At 46.3% G+C, this 15693-nt stretch overlaps 2 protein-coding genes across 2 annotated transcripts; both read left to right on the top strand.

Moving 5' to 3' along the window:
* Positions 1-1837: 1837 nt before the first annotated feature.
* Positions 1838-2687, top strand: GL218_03242 (putative endonuclease LCL3; the record flags this gene model as incomplete). Its single annotated transcript, XM_033579792.1, has 2 exons — positions 1838-2206; positions 2265-2687. 2 exons carry the CDS (start codon positions 1838-1840, stop codon positions 2685-2687), a joined length of 792 nt encoding a protein of 263 aa, XP_033436665.1.
* A 2612-nt stretch (positions 2688-5299) lies between these two features.
* GL218_03243 (U2 snRNP component prp10) lies at positions 5300-13946 on the top strand (the record flags this gene model as incomplete). The annotated part of the gene is made up of 4 exons (XM_033579793.1): positions 5300-8774; positions 8827-8988; positions 10243-12479; positions 12540-13946. The coding sequence occupies 4 exons, from the start codon at positions 5300-5302 to the stop codon at positions 13944-13946; spliced, it is 7281 nt and encodes a 2426-aa protein (XP_033436664.1).
* Positions 13947-15693: the final 1747 nt, after the last annotated feature.

Raw genomic sequence — 15693 nt, forward strand, 5'->3', positions numbered from 1 at the left:
TAGGCTTTAGTTTGTATCGATCCGGTATCATATCCAGCTGCTAGAGTTAGCAATCATATAGGTCACTGTATAGGATTAATTTATTATAAGAGGATTGTCTGCTGGAGGATGGCGGATAGCTTCGATCGAAATAAAAGATTTTTGTCACATACTATTATCCTATTAGACTCAGAAAAACAAGAAAATAGGAAAACCAAGTTAATGTAATGAAGTTGAACCTATCTCATACATACCAAAAGTGGTTGGAGTATAAATGACTTGTCCAATATAGATTGCGTTGACACTGATATCTGTAAGTTTCGTAACAGATTCTCAGCTGGAGAAACTTACACTTTTTGACAATGTGTAGAACTGAGAAAATGCTTGCTACTACTTAGGATAGCCACCTCAAGTGCTGGTAATGTCCTATTTTGGCTCCACGTAGGACCAAGAAAGGCCTCTTCACGAATCTCCTCTGGGGCATTCTGAAACGGTCCAAACCCAGTAACCAGAATTTTGGCTAAAAGAAGGAGTCCTTCCGAACCTGGATTATCGTCGCCAAAACGTCTTAGGATCCGGGTAGCCACAAGCTCACAGAGGGTAGCCCGTGTAAAGTGAACGTTTTGTCTATTGGTCATATGCTCCTGCTCATGGAGGAACTGTGAGCGGTTCACGAGCAAACAATAAACTACTTCGTGATTAGTTATATTTCCATAGTCTATACAAGTAGGCACTAGGATGAAATATAGTATACAAAAAACTTAGCGCAACAAGTAAGTGCACTTACCGATAGATATATCATCCTGTTCGTATAACTTGTCTACTAGCGGCCGGACAACTGAAATATTGAGCCGGAGGTCTGTTAACTGCTCGAGAGTGAGAAAGTCTTCAACTATGCTAATGACATCTCTTCGTATCCTATGGATATTTGTATACACCGGCAGGTGGATGTGGTCATTCGTATCGTTACCGAGGGGTGGTTCTTGTTCTGGCGGGCCAAAAACAACACGACTTAAAAGAGGCTGGTGTTCAGACTCCTGTAGTCGAAGCGCCCGCCGACGTGGATTTAACATGGTGACGCCTTGAAATTAGCATTCAAAGGAGAAACCCAAACTTGCACTTAGTTCATCGGGTTCCAATATCTCGAAGAATCCTAATTGCCTAAACCAATGGAGGCGTACAAAATAGCATCAAGCTTCACAGCCAATGATTGCGGATTCTACTTAATTAAAGAAAAAATAAACCTCTTATAAGATGCTGCGTGGTATCCGATTGCCTGTTCGTGGACTGTCGTTGATGTAACTCCGAGATGTTGTTGTCGTTAGGACGAACTGAGGCTTAAATGTGCCCTGGGTTCGTGTGATAAGTAGGTATATAATTTTCGTGATGAATACCATATAGGTAACAAGCTGATTTAAGAAAATATTTACGCTCAAATTGACATCCGTCTTCGAAAAGTAATAAAAGTTGTTAGTTAAGCTTTAGGTGCCTAACTTTGACTTGGGATGACTTGGTTATTTGTGTTTTACCTTTGAATTGTTACTTGAGCTTTACCAAACTCCTTCTTATTGGTATAGTTTTAAGTTTGATATTATTGATAGCTGCACATTGACGTCGACGGGGCTTTTTGTTTCACACATGCAAGATGCAACATCTGACAGGTTGGATTGCCTATGTAGGGGCTAAGGTGGCACTGCAGCAAGCAAACCGATAAGATAAGGATAGCTTTTGCTCCATTGGGTAAAGCCCCAAGGCTGCCGGTTGTCGATCGGTTTTAATCTTAGGGGACTTCAAATAAGCAATAGTTTTTACTTTCAACCCAAGGATTGGTCTCTGACCTCTCCAAATCACAACTATAATGGTATGGCCTTTCACCTCTGCCTCTGGGAAAGATGGTGATTCTTCGAGACGACCAGTCTCTTGGTCTGACAGTTTAAACGGTACCGACTGGCAACATTACAAAGACCCTAGAAATTGGGTCCCGACTTTGCTTGTAACGACAACCGTTGTCGCCTCCTTGCAGATCTACCGTTCATACCTACGTCGAATCCCCGGTACTATTCATATCCGTCCGAATTTTTTCAGGAAGAGAAGCATCTTCGGTCAAGTTACGAGTGTCGGAGATGGAGATAACTTCCATTTATACCACACACCGGGTGGTCGTCTAGCGGGGTGGGGATGGCTACGAAACGTCCCGGTCAAGAGGGTAGAGTTGAAGAATAAGACGGTAAATTAGTCATGATCCTATTTGACTGCTCTCTATACCTAACTCTTAAACAATTTAGATTCCTATACGTATCGCCGGTATTGACGCACCAGAAGGCGCCCATTTCGGACGACCTGCCCAACCATTCTCAACGGATGCTCTCGCCTGGTTATCCGAATATATACTTGGGCGAAAGGTTCGAGCAAAGATCTACAGACGTGACCAATACGATCGTGTCGTCGCTACCGTATTTGTAAGACGGTTCCTTATCCGTCGTGATGTTGGCTTGGAAATGTTGAAGCGAGGTCTGGCTACAACATACGAGGCTAAGAGTGGTGCTGAATTTGGTGGTCTTGAGGAGAAATATAAGGCTGCAGAGAGTAAGGCAAAGGCTGCGAAGAGAGGGATGTGGGGTGGTAACCCGCAATTCTTTGAAAGCCCTCGCGATTATAAGACCCGAATGGGTGTAGGGGAATCGCAAAATAGCAACACCAAGTTATGAGATATGAAATCGTTCAATCGTTCAATCGGATTAGCTCTATCCGACTTTCCTACTACGTCCGGGTGACTTATGCTATTGAAAAAGCGACCAAAGGAATAAAATATCTTAATTTGTGAAATGGGTAAGTACATAAGGCTTAGCCTTAAATCGTATATTTGGTCAGCCACTTAATAGAAAACAGAAGGCGGAGTTGGAAGGAGTGCATATAGGATGAACCAACCAATTCTATCCGATCTACCTATGTGCGGATCTCCGCCTTCTCCCGGAAGATCTTGTGACTGGTAAGTATGGTGATGTTTCTTCAGTCCCGGACCACGGTTATGTTAATGTATCTTGCATCCCGCATCTTGCATGTTTTGACGAATCCCCCAAATTCCGCATACTTAGTTCCGTGTCCGTAGTCTTGAAGGATTGGCATTTGTTATCGTTATCTTCCCGTTGATTATATGATTAGGTAGGTACGGTATATATGCTCGACGTTACGGCGGCGGCAAAGCAATTACTACCTACATATAAAAGATCCTATGGGTTAAAATTGGAAGGAGTTGTTGCTGCTTACTCTATCATTGGCTAGCTTTTCGACGCTGGCGATCATCTGAATGTAAGCCTCTAATTACCTTTTTAGGAGGTATATAGCTGAGGTTATGTATGTATCTATTCTATTGAATTGAACTATATGCAACGTGTACATATGGTATAAAATTTCTGTTCTCGGGGATGACAATCGGCATTTATACCATCTTGTCAAAGAAGCCGTTAAGCTACATAGTACAGGATTAACCGGCGTAATGATAAGATTTGCATAATAAAAACACGAGAAAACCGCTCGTGAGACTTCGCTCGGATAAGATTCTACCCTTGGCTCTCTTTTAACGGTTGGACGATGAGACTAGACTAGTTACAGATTGGGAAGACGAGATTGTGGCTTCCCTCAGGAACGATCCCTGTAAGCCCCTTACGGACACATGTGGAGCGTTGTGTGCAATGGAAGCGTGCCGTCTGCACAGGTGAGCTAAGCTGGCTAGGTTGCCGTACCTAGGCTTTCAGCAGAAATTACGCTACTGCAGGTGCAGACCCTCCCAAGCCTCTCCCTTCTTGCACATTTCGCTCTAGCTCTTCCTATTGTTGCACGCTGGCCGTTTTTCTCACCCATTCGACGTTCGATATTCGACAACGAAGAGGCAGAAAACACCAAAGAGTATTGTCACTCCTTTTACCTCTTTATTACTCTAGGTTAATACGTGAAGTGTGTAACAATATATTGTTGCACTATTCTCGCCCGTACGGCATTTTCTTTTTTTTACAACAGTCGTTTCTCAATTTTAGTCACTCGCTCGCGTTTTCTGACGATCCAATCAATACTTGCCTCTAAACCCCTGATCTGAGGACAGCATTATATCCGGCAGACTACGTTTGACGGCAACAAGTTCTGGGACAGTTAAGACACCAAGTACGATCGCGTCGTCACTGCATTCGCTCATTTTACCACCTAAAGGGATTTATACAGCATCTCCACGTCGCTCGTTTCCGAAGAATCACCGTCAGGCACATTTTCAAAAATCAGCCCTAACATATTGGGCTAAGCCAGTCCCTGTCGTTATCAAATTCCTACTCCTGGGCACTTTAACCAAGCAAAAATCAAGTTAAAGAATCCAGTTTACGAGACTGGGATCCAGTGGTGGCCTAGCAGCAGCAAATCATTACTTTTCCTCATTACAGTAGTACAGTTAGCAGTACACATCACTCGTCCCAAGGTGGTACCATCGGACGACCGTTGCATTGTGCATTGGTATCATTTGAGAATTGGTCAGTGATAAGTCTCCCTTCCTCCTGGTTACACTTCTTAGATGTTTCCTTTAGCGAGTAAGGGGTTATTTTTGTTCCACAGAGCAATTGTTTGCTTATTGAATTGATATTGAGGATTGACTCAGTACTCTCTCATCTTGTATTTTTTTTCTTCCAATGATAAACTTTCCTTCATCTCGATTTGGATTTCCTTTTGAAGCAAGGCTAGTTTAGGTTAAAATTGGGGGAAATCTTAGTGGTTGACGTGAGCTAATAGGGTATCAGTGCAGACACCACCCCACACCTAGTGACAACACACTCTAGGCACTCGGGTACCGCAGCATAGCCCATTCTAATTATTACCGCTAGATCCAGGCACTCACTAAAGAACCACTTTCCTCTAAATCTTGGAACTCGAGGAGACGACGCAATCCGTCCGACGGCCGAGTACAATAATAAAAGTCAATTCAAGATTATAATCTTAATTGATACCACTTGTCGCCTCGGGATTCCCGTCAGTCCACTCATTTAGTTTTTTCTGTTTTTTCGACATCGAACTCGCATTCTCGATAATTAATTGTTTCGCAACAACACAATACATCGCGACACCTTCAACACATTCAATCCGCACTTACCTATTAGCCTCTAATTCCAGTTTCCGCGCGCACACTATATATCGATTTCCTCGAGGTTATGGACTCCGTCGGAAAATAAAGCGTTTGCGCCGTGTTGGAAAGACGAGGTTTTCGTTAATAGGGAATCTCTAAATTGGGTATTGTCGAGACACGGGCACGTTGCCCTTAACTCGACCATAGGTCAAAGCAGTTATGAAAATAGCATTTCGCCAGGGCCGCGCTACGCGCAGTCGTGTTCAGATGCAATCGTCATGGTTTCTTGCTCTCACCTCGTTCGCGTCGCTATCGGGAGCGATCACATTTAATCAGGTACCTGATGCGAATCTCGATACAAGTCAACTTGGAAGGGTTGGAATTGCTGGTGACTTTAGCGGCATTTCTGTTTACCAATATGATAGGCAGTCTGAGCTGCCTTTCAGTTCTAATGGATCTGAACAGCTCTTGACGCGCCTTCCAAATGGGGTCTTCGTCAATCTCCTGGAAGCGGACGCATCTATTCAGACAATGTGCATGTTTCAAGGGCAGGTCATCCTGGGCGGCAACTTCACAAGCTTAGGAGGAGTACAATCACCAGGCATCGCGTCTTTCGACCCAAATACTTCCAAGGTCACTCCTCTGGCTAATCTTTCAGGTCAAGTTAACAGCTTGTTGTGTGATGATTCAGCCGGTAAGGTTTATGTTGGCGGTAGCTTTAGGGCAGCAAACTCTACCAACGCGATTACGTGGCTTGCGTCGAAGAGCTGGGCAAGTTTGCCATTTGCCGGCTTCAACGGACCTGTCAACTCGATTACGAAGGCGCCTACTGGGCATATAATCTTCGGAGGAAGTTTTACGGGCCTAGGAAACACGAGCGCGCCGAGTACGCCTGATGGACAGGTTATCAATCTTTCTACCGCGACTATCGAAGCCGATCAGAGCACATCGGCCGCAGGTTTCAGCGATCCGAAGAATATTGTTTGTAAAACCAATGGTACTGACGGTTCTGGTAATGCTTGGCTCTTGCAGGACAATGCACCAGGAACGTGGAGGGCAGCTTTCAACTACGGGTTTGAACCTACCAAACTTCGTCTATGGAATACTCGCCAAGATGGTCGCGGAACTCGGACTTGGAGATTTACCGCGCTGCCGCTGAACGGTATCATGAACTTCACCTATATCGACCCTGTAACTAAGCAGAACTCTACGTGTACCAGCGAGTGTCCGCTTAGCGATGATCCTTCGGTCGAATTCCAGGATTTCCACTTTGTAAACCGGCTTGGGATGAACGCATTTAGGCTTGACATCTCCGCCTGGTACGGTAATGGTGGAGGTCTGGCTGGTATTGAACTGTTCCAGGACGATATCTTCGCCTTCGCGATCAATGATTTCAACGAACCCAGCTGCGCCAACACATCAACGCCTTCAGAAGCGACCACAACGGGAACATGGACCGTGACCCCGTCGGGACAAAGCTATGCTCAATATCTATCAGCTCAGTTACCGAAACCAGTCGCTTCCGACGCTGCTTCTGTTGTGTTCTACCCGGATATCAGAGAATCTGGAGAGTACATTATCAAGTTGTACACGCCCGGATGTCTTCAGGACAACACTTGCTCGAGACGCGGTCAGGTTAGGATATCAGGAACATTGACGTCAAGTGGTGCCAATCGAACAATGGATCCGAGAATCTTGTATCAGACTAACGAGTACGACAAATATGACCAACTTCATATAGGTTCTGTCGATGCTAGCTCGAGTTCCTTTAAGCCTAGTGTTACATTGTCACCTGTACCCGGCCAATCGCAATCTATTCCTGGCGATGATTTCGTGATGGTAGCCCAAAGGGTTGGATTTGAGCTTCTGAATTCTACTGGCGGCTTAAACGGATTGTTTGAATACGATCCTAGCCGGGCTACAGTTGAGACCTCCGATTTCGCCAATTCTGCTTTTATCAAGCTTAGTTCTTCATTCGAACCCAGATCCGCGGTAACATCGTTGGTCGCCAACAAAGATCGAACTTATATCGGCGGTAATTTCACATCTGACAACCAGGGTAACATTGTTGCGATCGATAACAATGGGAACACTTTGGCCCTTGACGGTGGCATTAATGGCGAAGTCTTGTCAATGTACCTGGATGGCAATAGCCTATTTGTTGGCGGCCGGTTCAACAATACCCGTGATGGTTCGACGCCGGGATTGGCGAACGTTGCGATTTACGACAGCTCAAGCAACCAGTGGACACCACTAGGAGCTGGTGTGGACGGAACTGTTACAAGTATTGTGCCAACAACGATGAACCTCAGCGAGAGCGCAGCGGAAGACGTCATCACGTTAACTGGTGAATTTACGCACCTCCTTGCATTCGACAATAACGACGTTGCTGAGGTGCAAGGCTTTGCAGTGTGGGTGAAATCGCAGAAGAATTGGTTGCAAAACTTGGATACTCCAGTCCCGTTTTTAAACGGTGTTCTTACGACGGCGGTAGCAGTATCAGATAATGAGACCATATATGCCGGATCGATATCCTCTCAGGCCCTTCGCGCATATGGCGCTACAACCGTATCTAATGGGTTTGGCAATTTCCCTATTAAAATCCACCCGCCAGCCAGCCAGTCTAGTACCTCTGCAAATGGACTCTCGAAGCGCGCAAACCTAGAGAACGGTACTGATACTATTGCTGGCGTCGTCACAGGAGCGTTTTACCAAAGTGATGGGAAGAACGTCACAGTCCTTGGCGGACACTTTATCGCGAATGCGTCTAATGGTTCAACTATTTATAACCTAGCTTTCATCGATGGTGCAGATTCTAACTCCGTGACGGGGCTAGGCGCTGAAATATCTGAAAGCTCAGCATTCTTATCATTGGCGGTCCAGGGCGACAACCTATATGCTGGCGGACGTGTCAATGGCACTGCTCAGGGCTCCGTTGTTAACGGCCTCATTTCGTACAACCTTGCGTCCAAGTCGTTTAATTCGCAGCCCCCCGCTCTCGCAGGCAACAGTGTAGTTGTCTCATCTGTTACTGTCCGTCCGGATACTGGTGATGTCTACGTTGGTGGCTCCTTCGAGAGGGCTGGTTCGCTTCCCTGTCCTAGCGTCTGTCTCTTTAGCACCGGAACCAGTCAGTGGAACCGGCCTGGCTTTGAACTTGGCGGCGATGTGAACTGCATGATGTGGTCGAGCAATTCAATTCTGCTTGCGGGTGGTAACCTGACCCTCAATGATAGCGGGGCCTTTCTGGCCTCCTACGACGCCTCCAGTTCTCATTGGAGCTCATACTCAGACGCCTCGGATCTGCCAGGTCCTGTAAATGCATTAACTGCTGCGAGTAGTGATTCAAAGCAGATCTGGGTTGCCGGTACGCAATCTGATGGTTCCACTTATCTGATGAAGCACGATGGCTCATCTTGGAAATCTGCTGGCGTCACGTTCGACCGAGGAACCACAATCAGCAGCTTACAGATGTTTACTGTAAACCAATCTCACGACTCATCTGATCTCGTCTCTTCCGATCAAGTCCTCTTAATGACCGGCTCTATTGCGATACCAGGATTTGGCACAGCATCGAGCGTAATCTTCAATGGTACGACGATTCGGCCTTATGCACTCACCTCAAGCATCGACGGCACAGCCGGGTCGATCTCCCGAATCTTCGTAGAGAACAACAACTTCTTTACTTCCCCAAGTAAGTCTAGAGTCCAAATGTCCATTTGTATATCTACTAACTTTGTCGTCAGCTAATAGTGGTATGCCCCTTGTATTTGTGGCTCTTATTGGATTGGCGATATCCCTAGGCCTCATGGTACTCATTGTACTCGCTGGTCTGGCATTAGACCGATATCGCAAGAAGCGCGAGGGTTACGTTCCAGCTCCTACATCCATGTTCGACCGTGGTAGCGGTATGCAGCGGATACCACCGCATGAGCTACTAAATTCCTTAAGCCAAGGTAGACCCGGACCTCCTCATGTTTAAGGAGTACCGTCAACAAGACTACTTTGATGCCATAAGGTTGCAATAATTAAGCCTAGGGCGAAGATGTTTTTTCTGCACCACCAATCGTTACACATGCGTACTGCAATTTTTAGAGCCAAACAGTAATAGATCTGACTATGAAGAGTCAGCAAATCGATGTCATATCGAAGATACCCAACCGACAGAGGCCTGTCGATGCGAAGAGATCGGGGGATTGGGGAGGAGGTAGAGAGGAGCAGAAAATATCCGCTACGGATTTACTAATCTTTGGCGACTTCATGAATGACGACAACGCCAACCATTTTAATGTTTACATGTCTAGTTATCTTCACATTCACGTGTGTTACTAGTCCTTCACTACCGTCCTTTGTATATTTCACAATTACCTTGCAGTCCCGTCCCCCGGCTGCTATGGGGTTGGTCTTGCTGGTGCAAGCTCGGAGGACAGTAAGTTGATGGTATTTTTGATAGGAAGGACGGACATATTTTGCGGAGATTCAGGGTTGAGTAGAGGGTATATCTCAGTGAGAGGACAAATGGATTCGGCCGAACTTAGCTCGACGCTGAGCAATCATTTACACCGCTCCGGTGGTAGTTACGTAGTCAATCTACGGAATAGGTGCTTTTGAATTGCTATGTGTGGTTTTTGTTATATTTGTGCACTTTGATAAATGTTATGATATTATTTAAAGGGAGTAAAATATTCCATTAACGTGAGTTTTGGTTGAACGAGACATTGCTTTTATCCGATACTAACTTAACCAATTCAGACTTGTCGACTCGGTGGATTAAGTAGGAAATCATAACCTTCTTGTTGTTTTTATTTACATCTTGTCTTATTCTTCATTAAATTGAGTAGGTAGTTTCGAGTGACTAATATAAACATGGACTGTCGCGTTATGTAGGTGTAGGAAGTATTATGTAAATGTACTAGCCACAGACGGTTTGCCACAGCTTACCCACCTTACATAAAAAGCTAAGGCGGCAAATCAAGATTAGCAACTATCAAGTACAGAGTGGAGCCTCTACAGCAACACCTTTTCGTTATCATTTGATCACTAACCATTTAGAGCCTCAACAGCGCATGAAATCTTGTTCATCTTCAACCAGCCTCTCCCATTCACGCTTTCATCTAATAAAAGGTCAAGACAGCGTCCGGCTGAACTGTTAATCATGTCAGACGCTGACTTTGACGCCGTTAGAAAGCTCCAAGCTGAGCGGAATGCTGCTGCAGCTGCAAAGAAAGGGTCGCGCGGCCGAGACCCCAAGAACCAGCGATCTGAGAGCTCAACTAAAGCAAAGCTTACCGAATCTTTCGACACAGAACTTTACGACCGTGATGGAGGTGATAAATATGCAGGATATCTTACATCTATCCCCGTTGCCGATGGCGAGGACGAAGAAATGGAAGATGTCGATAACTCGCGTCGTTTAGTTGGCCAGTATACCGCGACGCGTTCCCAGATTGACGAATTCGCCCACGGCAATGGAGTCGAAGAGGATGATCCATTTGCAGGAAGAGGTGAAAACAGCACGAGGATTGTTGACCGCGAAACTGACTACCAGAAACGTCGCTTCGATCGCGTTCTCACCCCGACAAGAGCCGATGCCTTCAACCGCCAAGGAGGCGCCACCGAAGAAGGCGATACATATCGCGATATTATGGAACGGAGAGAAATAGAAAGGGAAGAGGAAAGGGTTAAACGTGAAATCCAAGCGAAGCGGGAAGGGAAAGAAACCGATGGCGATCACGAAGCAACACTCAAAAACGGAGATAAAGAGAACACAGACGCCGGGTCTACTGAGGCAGCGACAGCTGGGCGAAAGCGCAAGAAGAGATGGGATGTTGCTTCTACTGCTGTGGATGAACCTGCATCAGACTCTGCCGAAGGGAAAACTAAGAGATCCAGATGGGACCAGGCGCCGTCGCTCCCTACCCCCGGTGCATCTGATGGTGCCAAGAAGAGATCGAGATGGGATCAAGCACCCTCTGCGACTCCTGTCGGTAATAGCGGTTTAGCCACACCGATGCACACATCTTCACTTGGAGTTGGCGCGGCGAAAGCAGACATGTCTGGCCCTGGTGGCATTCTTGGTGATGAAGAGTTGAATACATTACTTCCTGGCGAAGAGCAAGGCTTCAAGATTCTCGACCCACCATCAGGATATCCTACCGGTCATGCCCCTCTCCATAGGGTCGCGGCGACACCACTACCAGCAAACTACGGTGGTTTCATGATGCAGGATCCAGAGAGCACGAGACTGGGAGGAAGCCAGATGCCCAAAGAAATCCCTGGCGTTGGAGAGCTACAATTTTTCAAGCAGGAAGATATGGCTTACTTCGGCAAACTAGCAGATGGCTCTGATGAGAATAGCCTAAGCGTTGAAGAACTGAAAGAAAGAAAGATTATGAGGCTTCTCCTGAAGATCAAGAATGGTACTCCTCCTATGCGAAAGACTGCTCTCAGACAACTCACAGATAACGCAAGGCAGTTCGGTGCTGGGGCTCTGTTCAACCAGATTCTCCCTCTCCTGATGGAGAAGACGCTGGAAGACCAAGAACGCCATTTGCTCGTCAAAGTAATCGACCGTATCCTATGGAAGCTTGACGACCTTGTCCGTCCTTACGTTCACAAAATCCTAGTCGTCATCGAACCGCTCCTCATTGACCAAGATTATTACGCAAGAGTGGAGGGTCGAGAGATTATCTCTAATCTCAGTAAAGCCGCCGGTCTCGCTACTATGATCAGCACCATGAGGCCGGATATCGACCATGTCGACGAATACGTACGTAACACGACAGCAAGAGCCTTCGCGGTTGTAGCCTCAGCGCTAGGTATTCCAGCCCTTTTACCTTTCTTACGAGCAGTATGTCGAAGCAAGAAGTCGTGGCAAGCCCGACATACCGGTGTCAAGATCGTGCAACAGATTCCTATCCTAATGGGATGTGCCGTTCTACCCCATCTTAAAGGTCTTGTGGACTGCATAGGCCCAAACCTGAATGATGAACAAACAAAGGTACGGACGGTCACTAGTTTGGCCATTGCTGCTCTTGCTGAAGCCTCTAACCCTTATGGTATTGAAAGCTTCGATGATATTTTAAATCCTCTATGGACTGGTGCACGCAAGCAACGCGGCAAGGGTCTCGCTGGCTTTCTCAAGGCTGTCGGCTATATCATTCCCCTTATGGACGAAGAATATGCCAATTATTATACCTCACAAGTGATGGATATCCTTCTCCGAGAATTCTCGTCCCCAGACGAAGAGATGAAGAAGGTTGTGTTAAAGGTTGTATCTCAGTGTGCGGGAACCGAAGGTGTGACAGCTGGTTACCTTAAGGAACACGTTCTAGATGAGTTCTTCAAGAGTTTCTGGGTTAGGCGGATGGCCCTAGATAAGCGAAATTATCGACAAGTGGTACGTTAACCTCCTTAAACCCCATTCGTTATCTATTAGTTGCTAATTATATTAATACAGGTCGAAACAACCGTTGATATTGGCCAGAAGGTTGGCGTCAGCGAGATTCTAGAGCGAATTGTTGGCAATCTTAAAGATGAGAGCGAGGCCTACCGTAAGATGACTGTCGAGACGGTGGAGAAGGTAGTTGCCAGCTTAGGAGCGGCGGACATTGGTGAGAGGTTAGAGGAGCGACTTATCGACGGCATTCTTCATTCCTTCCAGGAGCAAAGTGTCGAAGATATCATTATGCTAAACGGCTTCGGCACGGTAGTTAACGCGTTAGGCACGCGCTGTAAGCCGTATTTGCCTCAAATAGTGTCAACAATCCTGTGGCGTCTCAACAACAAATCCGCAACGATCCGCCAGCAAGCCGCGGATCTTATCAGCAGGATCGCAATAGTCATGAAGCAGTGCGGCGAGGATGCCCTTATGGGCAAGCTAGGCGTTGTCTTGTACGAATACCTCGGAGAGGAGTACCCTGAAGTTCTTGGCTCAATCCTCGCGGCCCTCCGAAGCATTGTTACCGTTGTTGGTATCAGCCAAATGCAACCTCCAATCAAGGATCTATTACCGCGTCTTACTCCTATCTTACGAAATCGTCACGAAAAGGTACAGGAGAATACAATCGATCTCGTCGGCCGTATTGCCGATCGGGGACCAGAGAGTGTAAACGCAAGAGAATGGATGAGAATTTGCTTCGAGCTGTTGGATATGTTAAAGGCACACAAAAAGGGCATCAGAAGAGCAGCCAATAACACGTTTGGTTTCATCGCGAAAGCTATCGGACCACAAGATGTGTTGGCTACCCTACTGAACAATCTGCGCGTCCAGGAGCGTCAATCCCGAGTTTGCACGGCCGTCGCAATCGGTATTGTTGCTGAGACTTGTGCTCCTTTCACAGTGCTCCCTGCTCTGATGAACGAGTATCGGGTCCCTGAACTTAACGTACAAAATGGTGTGCTCAAGTCTTTATCATTCCTCTTCGAGTACATTGGAGAAATGGCCAAAGATTACGTCTACGCCGTGACGCCGCTCCTAGAAGATGCCCTAATCGACCGTGACCAGGTACATCGGCAGACGGCTGCGTCCGTGGTCAAGCACATTGCACTAGGTGTAGTTGGTCTAGGCTGCGAAGACGCTATGGTGCATTTACTTAACCTTCTCTGGCCTAACCTCTTCGAAACCAGCCCACACGTTATAGACCGCATTGTGGAAGCTATCGAAGCTATTCGAATGGCCGTCGGACCCGGTCTCGTACTAAACTACGTATGGGCGGGTCTATTCCATCCCGCCCGCAAGGTACGGCAGCCTTACTGGCGACTCTACAACGACGCGTACGTGCAAGCCGCCGACGCCATGGTGCCTTATTACCCGAACCTAAGCGAAGATGGCATCGACAGACCTGAATTGGCAATTGTACTATAGAAATATTTTCCCTTTTTTGTTTAAAATACATGGCTAGTATTATTCAGCTACGTGAGCTCAGGACCTCTGGCTGGCGGTGTACAGTAGATTCAAAATCAAGCAAAATAATGAGGAGTGCGATGAGGGCCGAGTCGTTTCAGTTGGGCCGTTCCGTAGCAGTAGTCAAATCGATCGGATCTTAGCGATCATGGGTATTATTAGGTGGGATAGCGCGTTGGGCGTTTTGACTGTCTGGTGAATAAAGTTATTTTCCGGGAATCATAAAGTCATGAATAGTACCTATGTAGTTTCGTGTTTAATGCATTGGTTGCCAGACGATTCCCCGTTTGGTTGAAATGTTGAGAATCTTGAAAAGGGGGAATGAGGCTATCATCAACTGACCGACCACGAACAGTGGATTTATGTCAGCAGCCCAATATGTAAAAGCAGATATCACTGGCTAATGTAAAAGAGATGAGTTAATCAGGTACAGTATACATTAATCATATTAATTACCGCCTTAAGAGAGAGAGAGTGGCGTGACCATGGGATGTTTATATATACATTGAGCTCTAAATCATCACACCAGCTCCACGGTGTTACCAACCTCTCGTTGCGGTTACTACATACATATTCATTCTAATTGTTCCCTCGCAAAATAAATCCCTGGGGACACTTCTAAGGATCTTTCCAAGTGCTATGGTGGGCTAGATAAGTCGAGTTGAAGCCAACAGATACATACATACATAAGTGTATTCTGGATCCCTACCTAGGTAGATAGGTATGTATCCTATGTAGTCGTACGATGGCGGTAGGAACACTTCAGAGAGAAATAGGATTTCTAGAACCTTTCTCCGCCGATCTCTCTACGTCTAAAGATACATATCATAATCCAAGCCGCTCGTTTGATCTCGTGCGTGCGTATGTGTATGTATTGTTTATTTTTATTATTTTTCTATCCTTAGAAGTAAGATCATCCGGCCAATTTCCCCAGAAACGCTTCGCGGTTCACCACGCGACGCGGGCCTGTCGATCAACGGTTTATCTTCTACTTCATAGGGAAAAATAACGACTAGCTTTCGAGTAGAGTTAGAGGTTCTTCAGCGCCGCGCTCCCGAGTGCCGGATCCAGCGTTCTGGAACGGCGTTCTCTTTTTTCCCTTTCTAGTGTAGGTATGTATGTATGTATGTTTGAAGGAAGGATGGGATGGGATGTGCGCACATGTCATTCAAGACTATCTAGATAGATCGGCAACACCACGGTTTCAAGGCCAGCTGCGCCATCGCATGGTCTATGTGTATAGTTTCTATCCCTATGTAATCTCCACGAACCCCCTTTTCACATTATACATACTACTACTGCTACTACTGCTGCTACTATTACTACTATGTACGTACAGACATAACAGGCATAGTGACAGACCTTTTCGATTGCGTGATTGTCCTCCCCCTTTTTTTATCCTCCTGAGGCTTAGACAAGGCTAGTAAGCGCCAAGGTCTCTCTGGCTAAACAAACCCTTTCTCCCTTTTCCCTATCAAGGTAAGCCGGGACGTACGTGAGCGAGGTGATACATACATCCTAACTACATATGTATGATCCTGACTACATGTGATGACGGTCACTTAGTATAGGTAGGGAGTTAGAGTCAATGTCTTGCTCGAAACTCCGGAGAGGCGAACTGTTACGTAGCTCAACTATCGTGCGTACATACATACATATACACACATTTTTGCTTCTTCGTAGTTGCTACATAGGCAAAGCAAAGCAA

The sequence above is a fragment of the Daldinia childiae genome, assembly GCF_008694065.1.
Source record: "Daldinia childiae strain JS-1345 chromosome Unknown Scaffold3, whole genome shotgun sequence".
Taxonomy (NCBI): domain Eukaryota; kingdom Fungi; phylum Ascomycota; class Sordariomycetes; order Xylariales; family Hypoxylaceae; genus Daldinia; species Daldinia childiae.